The sequence below is a fragment of the Octopus sinensis genome, linkage group LG1 (assembly GCF_006345805.1).
Source record: "Octopus sinensis linkage group LG1, ASM634580v1, whole genome shotgun sequence".
Lineage (NCBI taxonomy): Eukaryota > Metazoa > Mollusca > Cephalopoda > Octopoda > Octopodidae > Octopus > Octopus sinensis.
In genome coordinates this window covers 190,237,532-190,246,961 of record NC_042997.1, presented here as the reverse complement: position 1 = coordinate 190,246,961, position 9,430 = coordinate 190,237,532, and the positions used below count along the sequence as shown (strand labels likewise).

Below are 9,430 nucleotides of genomic sequence, written 5' to 3'. Positions count from 1 at the left end.
TGCTTTTTATAATTGAATCAGAAGAAATTCATTATTTAGTGTATAAGTTACATACTAACTCTTTTGTAATTAAATTTCGCTTAATTTATTGTGCAGTAAAATTTTGATTAGCTCTTATAGATGACCCTGACTCATGGTACTATCCACTTTACTAGGAATCATTGAATTAGAATTTAAAATATAAAGAAAAAAACATGGTTATAGTCAATTTGATTACTTCTTACAGACATTACGTCGTTGAATGTCTTCATACATGGTCTCTGAATCTATTATATAAATCATCATAGTTGAGATATTGGATGTTTACAATGTTCTCATTCTCTTGTGACTATGAATATATACAGACACGTCGGGAAAGTCTCAAGGAATGCAATATCTTCCTGAGGCTTTACTTACTCATCTTATCGTTGATATTTTGCCACCGTGAAAATATATGTATCTCCATCTGGAACTGCTCCTGTCAGTCTGACATGTTACGTAACATGTCAAGCTTAAGGCAATTGGCAATTAAGGGATATACATCCATACATACATACCCATACCTCCACACCATACACATATAATTTATTCATTAATGACCTTACGTTATTTAATGGCATTTGTAAAAGAAAAAGAAGACTATACAAGTATATAAGTATATTTAGAATCTTTAGATATTATATAGAGAAATATCAATCTTTCAGCTTTGGGATGTGATATTATTAGGAGAGAATAAAGTCTGAGAGTGATAAATTCATCAGACATATAAATGTTTCTAATTGTTTTAATTTTTAGATAAACATAGTACAATGAATTACGGAGATGTACTTGCATAGCAAGTGACCTGATCTGAGATCGTGTGCTGGAATGAAAACAATTGCAGCATGGAAGGTGTTTATAAGCCATTAAGAAACACACAAAATCCGTTAGATTCACTTCAACATTTAAATTTAATTTCTCAAAATATTTTCGTCGTTTTGAGACCGCAACCTGTTCACTGACAAAATTCCTTGCAGCACGTTAGGGAATCTAACGGTTTTTATGTCTTTCTTAAATGGCTTATAAATATCTTCCACGCTGCAATTGTTTATAGTACAATGAAAATACACATAAATTCACACACACACACACACACATACACACACACATATATAGAGAGAGATGAAGATAGTTATGGTAGGTTTATAGCGTTACCCTGGATTTCGCGTCCCTAAAGCGCTTAGCTTTACATGCGTTCGTTAGACCCGATAAACTGGACATAACTATTTTAATCTTAACACTCAACTGCTCTATAACCTTGAGTGTGCTTCTCTTTCGGATCTATGATTTACTGAAGACACATACATACATACATACATACATACATACATACATACATACATACATACATACATACATACGTACATACATACATACATACATACATACATACATACATACATACATACATACATACATACATACAATGCAGCCAGTCTAAAAGCACTGCCTTCGTTATCCTTCACGTCCAGGACCACCGGCTTACTTTTCGGGTCCAGAAGGACCGACTGTATCTAGAAATCCAGGCCTTTTTCTGAACAACACCATCCCCACATTCCCAGTCGACTAAGAGATGCGAAAATCTTAAAGTCATCGAAAATGGGTGCCAAGGCCCGTGTCTCCGCGATCCTTGTCTCACTAACGGCTATTACATCCAGATTAGTCACCTGAGGTCGTTGTGCAAGCGTCCTTACTTCCACGACGACACCAGGCCACGTACGTTTATACAACCTACTTTAAGAACCTCCGTGGAGGCCAAGAAGTAAAGAATGGAAAAAGTGAGTGTCATTTGCCCTCCTGGTGCTGTTTGTGGTCGAGTGATTCTCTCACCCTCTCTGTTTTGCTGGGTTCCTCTGGAAACCCCTTTCAAAGCCATCCGCTGGCCGTTACACTGTGGAATCCAATGTCACACGGGCAGCTCCGCTTAATGTCATTCGCACCATCATTAGGTACTCCGGTACTCTATAAGTGTTGAGGCTACATATCACCCCCTCTGTTTCAATGATCTCGTTTTATAGTATGAGAGCCATCAGGTTTTCTTTGACCCACCTCACTAGCACGAAATCCTACTGCAGCGCGGATGGTAATTGCTGTTGTAGTGGCATTTTCCTTTTTAAAGTTTATTGTGCTTTTGGTTCTGTTGTGGGTATTTGTGATGGTGTTGGGGATTGTGACACTTGTAGTGTTGATGTTGTCATCAGTGTGTCGATGTTTGGTCTTTCTTGGATTTCTCCCTTTTTACTGTCTCTTGGACTTTTTGCCATTTGGACTTCACCCTCATCATATATATATATACTCTTACTCTTTTACTCTTTTACTTGTTTCAGTCATTTGACTGCGGCCATGCTGGAGCACCGCCTTTAATCGAGCAACTCGACCCCGGGACTTATTCTTTTGTAAGCCCAGTACTTATTCTATCGGTCTTTTTTGCCGAACCGCTAAGTAACGGGGACATAAACACATCAGCATCGGTTGTAAAGCAATGCTAGGGTACAAACACAGACACACAAACACATACACATACATACATATATATATATATATATATACATATATATATACGACAGGCTTCTTTCAGTTTCCGTCTACCAAGTCCACTCACAAGGCTTTGGTCGGCTTAAGGCTATAGTAGAAGACACTTGCCTAAGGTGCCACGCAGTGAGACTGAACCCGAAACCATGTGGTCGGTAAACAAGCTACTTACCACACAGCCACTCCTGATATATATATATCTTCCTACAGACTCTCCCGCCGCGTGTTGCAAACTCACGTACACTCACGCACAGGTTCTTACTTATGTGTCTTTACATACGTTATGTTCCTTTGCTGATAAATTAAGACAGAAACCTGCACACATCTCTATTTATTTATAAACTATACTTCATCATACATACATACTACAAACATGCAAACACATATAAATACATACATAAATATACATATGTGTCTGTCTGTTTGACGCACTTTTAAAAACCTGCTCTGTTAGCATTGCGAAGCAATGGTACGTAAATTACCTCCTCTTTCTGTGGTTCTCCACAGTTGGTTATTAACTCTGAGTGCTATAAGTCGTATTTCTATTTCTTTACTACCCACAAGGGGCTAAACACAGAGGGGACAAACAAGGACAGACAAACGGATTAAGTCGATTATGTCGACCCAGTGCGTTACTGGTACTTAATTTATCGACCCTAAAGGATGAAAGGCAAAGTCGACCTCGGCGGAATTTGAACTCAGAACGTAACGGCAGACGAAATACGGCTACGCATTTCGCCCGGCGTGCTAACCGTTCTGCCAGCTCGCCGCCGCTATAAGTCGTATCTCAGTGTGCTTTGAATGGAAGACGCTATCAACAAATATAGCGTATCTTTGAATTAGTCTAGAGTTTAGGGGACTTACGCTCAGAAAGATAAGATTGTGATGTTCTATTTTTGAACTAGTCTGTGTCTTGTGACCCTGAACAATTCATTTCATTTCACGATACTTCAATTTATTCAGTTGCAAATCAGTAGCAGCCGAACGCTTGTGTATTTTTCCGTCTCTCCTTGTACGTGTCGTATTATTATCATTCCGTTAATATAAACATAGGAGGCTGACAGATCTTGTGCATTAATATATGGGCGCTCAAAACGAAAGCGAAAGTAAGATACATACTACCAATTCATCGTCGCTTGCAAGTAACGTCTATGAATTTGTTTTATGTAAAACTAATTTAAGTAATTAATGATATACATTCAGTGAGGAGGGAGAAATTTTGTGTGTATGGTTAATATTTATTTACTCAAATTTGGCCATAACGGACAATATATTCATGTTTCTGTCTTATTAAAGTTTCTTCTCGAAAAACTGACTTTTCGTACTTGGCTAATTAGAAATATGAGGATCACTTTATTGATGCCTTATGATATACACCAAGTGTCAAAGTTATCATAATGACTGCAGAAAATTACTCACGGATACCATATCCAAAAATAAAAGCCACGTTAGTGATATATTTAAAATACAAATGAAAAAGTACTTGTAATTTATAATGTTACACAGCTAATGTTACCGTTTACAAAATTTGATTTGATCATTCCTATTGTCCCTCTGTATATAATAACATGGATAATCTCACTTGGTCTTATGTTTATCTTAGTTTGTGTTTGTAGATGTTTGAATACGTTAGCTTTCGATCGGACGATCATATAAACAAAAAACATTCAAGTATGATTAACATTTCTTGTCTATCATATTGCGACCATGCTAGAACATCGCCTTCAATGAATTAGTCGAGTGCAGTATATATTCTTAAGTATAGCACTTCACAGGTCTCCTTTGCCGAACCGATAATTTCCGGAAATGTTGACAAACCAGCACATATCGACCAACTATAGCGGTGGAGACAATCATACCTAAGCATACATACATATTTACGACCGGTGTTTGGCATTGATAGGTCTGACATTGATCATAGAAGTTCCGGTAGCAGATTCTTTATGACGCTTTTCAAATCCTTACAACTGAATATGCAGCTGTTTTTAAACTTGACACTAAACCCCGAAAAGAACGATGATATGAATGCAGCACACATGAAAAGCTTTACAAGCCCTTATTTGTCTTCTGCAATGTACCAGTGTTTGGTTGAACAGAAAACGAAAAAAACCTTGAAAAAACTCACCCTTACAGGTAGATACAGTTTTATGTCATAAATATCATTTGTGCGTCACTGATAAAGAGTATCTACCAAAGGTCAAACTGATTTGAGTTGTTGAGAAAAGTGCAACATCAAGTAGAGAAAACCTACTTTGGTGGGGCCAAATGAAAAGGCAAACAGTTTCTATCACCTTGACGAAAACTGAGATTTCATGTGAATTTTACTTCGGAAAGTATAAGAATATTTATTTAGAATTAAGAGTGAAGATTTTTTAAGAGTTGGATCATTGATTACTACGGCTTTGATTTTATAATCGTTTATACTAGCATAGCGGATGTATAAATGAGGAACAACAAGCAAGTTTATGAAATATCTTATACAGTAATGAAGACAGGCACAAATGCATACTGATACAGACACGGGCCATATCTATGAAATTAGACTGTCAATTATTACCTCTTTAATACGGATTATTCATACACTATTTATTAGTCCGTTATATTTATTTTAAAGCAACAGAAATCGATACAATAAGTACCAAGCTTAAACCTAATAGGCATGCGTATCGATTTGTTAGATTACCATTGAAGCCTTCAAGACGATGCACCAGCATGAACGCAGTCCGATGAATGAACCATGTAAAACGTACAAAAAGAATTAAGATGCAATAAGAAAACAAATGCAGGGCTTTGTCACGGACGTGATTTTAATAAAAGATGCAGAAACACATAAAGACACAGATATATATTTTACAAGGAAATGTTTGATAGAGACGTCGAAAGTTTTTACTGGTTGCCTTCATCAGGCATATATATGCGTGTGTGGTTCAGAACTTCGCTTCGCATTGGACTCAATCCCATTGCGCTGCAGCTTGGGAAATGTTTTTTCTTCTACAGCCTCAGGCTGTCAAATATCTCCTGGGTCAATTTGATAGATGGAAATTATATATATATAAAATATATATGTAATTATGCAATTCAAACAGTGGTAGGCATAAACCAAAACATAATTGTTTTATGTATATCACTGTTTGAGTTGCATAATAGTTGTTTTATCTCTAATTTGTATGTTATATATTTATATTGTGAAATTTGATTTAATACTAAATTGAATTTTTCCTTGCAAGTTTGGAGTTATACTCCCTATTATTATTATTATTATTATTATTATTATTATTATTATTATTATTATTATTATATATATATATATATGTGTGTGTGTATGCATATATGTATATATATATGTGTAAATGTTTGTGTGTGTTTATATGTATGTAAATGCACTTACTAGTGGGTGACTTCGTATTTGTTTCCAACTACTTGACCACCGAGGCTGGTTCGTTTACATTCTCTTCAAAAAGAGAACGGTAAAAAAGAGATAACAAGTGTAGATTTTAAAAAAAATAATGCATTGATTAATACAGGTAATAGAATAAAAAATACGAGAACAAATATAAATACAGAGAGAGAGAGAGAGAGAGAGAGATAAGACATGGAGAAAAATAGAAAGAGCGGGTGAGAGATAGACAGAAAGACAGACAAATTTGGGACTTCTTGTCGACACGTTCTAATTATGCTAGCTTGTTTACATCTATAGTAATTTGGAGATACCGGTAGAAAGATAGCGAATGTGACAGGTAAATTATGAATGAGTGAATGATGATATGACTGAAGAAATAATAGAATTAAAGGTAACACTAACAAAGATGGAGAAGGTTTCTCTGGCGAAGTAACATTGTTACTATGTTGTTATATCAGATTTTTTAATTTCTATTTCTAATTTTATCTAGTTTATCTAGAGCTGTGGCCATGCTAGGGCACCGTCATTTGGTGTTGCTACATAATTTTACTTCACGAATGCTTTTCAGGAATTGACATTTGGTGCATGAGAGAATTTGATGCAGCTGCCCTCATCTGCACCTCCACCTGACAGGAAGAGGTCCAGCTTTATTTTGAAGACACCTACATCCACCCCATGCAGGTCTCTCAGCTCCTTCGGGAGGATATTGAAGAGCGGTAGACCTCTGAAGCCCAGGCTTCATGAATTTTTCCCTCCTTCTATTGTTAGTTAAGTAGCGCAAGTTATTGAAATCCATTGCTTTGTTGGTTATTGCCTCCTGATACCTCTTCAGTCTTGTACTGAGAGAGAGAGACAGAGAGACAGACAGACAGACAGACAGACAAATAGAGAGGGTGGGGAGATACTTGTTTATAATGGTTTCGGATTTTGGCACAGGGCCAGTAATTTTAGGGAGCAGGTAACTCAATTGCATCAACCTCAGTGCTTGATTGGCAGTTAATTTATGAACCCCGAAAGGATGAGAGGCAAGGAAGTGCTCGGCAGAATTTGAACATAGTACGTAAAATGCAGTTCTATATTTAAGAGATGAGGAATTATGTACATTATTTACATTTGACGGATGTCTGTCCTCATCTTGTTTGTGGTTAACACAACGTTTCGGCTGATATACCCTCCAACCTTCATCAGGTGTCTTGGGGAAATTTGAATCCTGGGTTCTCATTTTTCGATGTTATTATTATTATTATTATTATTATTATTATTCTATGTTTGACTTTTGCTTTATATTTGTACAAGTTGGCTCCAAGTCTCACCCAGAGACCTCAAGAGACAACAGGGTTGGAATTTCATGTTGTTGTTATGCCTAGTGTGCCATATATTTGGGGGGTGGGGATGTTGTACTAATGAATGTCTAAAAAAAAAAAGGTTTTTTTTTTTTTTTTTTAAACCGAAAATTATGTTTGTTTTAAACCTTGAGATTACATAGAGAGTATTTTGCGTAGGATATGAGCAGTTCCCATGAGCACTATCTTTTGAACTTCTGCCATTTTTGGGTTTCCTGGTATCTGAGTTAGGTAGCTATCAGCCCCTTTTGCTATCATTCCCAGGGCACCTATGACAACAGGTATTGTTTTAGTCTTCAGCTTCCACATTTTGCTGATTTCTATTTCAAGATCTTTATATTTGCTCAGTTTTTGGTAGGTCTTGACAGATACGTTTATATCGATTGGGACAGTCATATCAATGAGGAGGCATGTTCTTTGTTTGAAGTTTTTCAATATGATGTCTGGCCTTATTATTATTATTATTATTATTATTATATTATTATTATTATTATTATTATTATTTTTATGATTATTATGATTATTATTATTTTTATTATTATTATTATTATATTATTATTATTATTATTATTATTATTATTATTATTATCATTATTTTTATTATTCAGGTCACTGCCTGGAATCGAACTCGGAATCTTGGGGTCAGTAACCTGCGCTCTAATAATAATAACACTAATACTAATATTACTACTAATAAATATAATAATAACAATAATAATAATAATAATAATAATAACATCGAAAAATAACTTAGGAATGAGAACCCAGGTTCGAAAATTCCCCAAGACACCTGATAAAGGCTGGAGGGTATAATCAGCCGAAACGTTGTGTTAACAACAAACAAGATGTGGACAAATATCCGTCAGATGTAAATAATGTAAATAATGTAAATAATATAGTACGTAAAGACTGACTAAATGCTGTCAAGCAATTTGCCTGGCGTGCTAACGATTATTCCACTTCGCTACCTTAGATGCATGCCTATATCAGTACCCGCTGTGTGACGTAGTGAATGTGTGTGTTTCTGTTTTATATTATACATTATATCTTTATATATAAAAATGAGGTTGTGTGCTGTCTGTCTCCTACGATTTAGATTCCTAACTACTCCCACATTTTGCGGTGCAGTTTAACCAAAACCGGGTATCTTATAGTCGTGATTCATATCGAGCCCTTCTGGGTATTAGCGCGCGTCTACGATGAGTCTACGATTTAAAAAAAATTACCATTTTTTTCCATTTTAATGCATTTTTTTCGCTATTATATAAGGGAAGTAACTCTCTAAGAATGTCTACGAGGAGTCAACGATTTTTTAAAAAAACTACCATAATTTTCTTTCCATTTTTAATGCATTTTTTTTTGCTTTTTTTGGCTATAACTCTCTAAAAATGCTTATATAGTTATTTCCCTTACAAACCCGAGCAACGCCGGGCGATACTGCTAGTTATATTATATTATATTATAGCTATATACATGTGCGTGTGTGTCTGCGTCATATCATTATATGTATACACAAAGAAAGAGAAAGATTGAAGCAAAAACAGTAAATTATAATACTTCTTCACACGTTCATACCACGGCAGGAATGATTTTGCGTTTTTATACTCGGCAGTAGTAATAGCTTCTCATGTAGTTATTTAAACTCATATGATTCAACGGTATTTTACTGAAGTATCTTATACTGTTTATTCTATCATGTAAATATTCATATATCGTATTTTAGTCCCGCCCGTAGGTTCTTGTTTTTTATTTATTAGTTATAATATTTAAAAGTTTGTTCTTTTATGCAGTAATAGAAACTCTCTGTTGAGGTAAGGATAACTTCTTGCTGACTGAATAATCTCTATACTGAGTTAATAACTGCGGGAAATACGTGCTATATATTTTACTGTACGCCGAAGTTATCAGTTACCACGTATATTCGCAATTGACTTATGATGGAGTTTGAAACCATGGCTACAACTTAGAATGGTGTATGAATATTTTGCTGCAAGCTGAGATTCTATTTCCTTCTTTGAACAAGATCATATTATACACTGGTTCATTAACATATATTTCGTTGACAGAATTGTACATAAAAATATATGAACAAGTGTACTTAAGCCACATAGTTCGATTTAAATCTTTAAACATGCAG

General features: G+C 35.3%; 1 protein-coding gene across 3 annotated transcripts in view; it reads left to right on the top strand.

Annotated features, from left to right (window-relative positions):
• LOC115216876 (peroxisome proliferator-activated receptor delta-like) overlaps positions 1–9,430 on the top strand; it is a 131,126-nt gene that overhangs the window by 10,681 nt on the left and 111,015 nt on the right. For 2 of the 3 annotated variants that reach the window (XM_036507785.1, XM_029786423.2), the window contains exon 2: positions 7,902–7,934. The exons of the other annotated variant lie outside the window; for it this stretch is intronic. In XM_036507785.1, the coding sequence (XP_036363678.1) occupies positions 7,902–7,934 (33 nt within the window). The remainder of the gene's footprint in view (positions 1–7,901; positions 7,935–9,430) is intronic. 3 annotated transcript variants of the gene reach the window in all.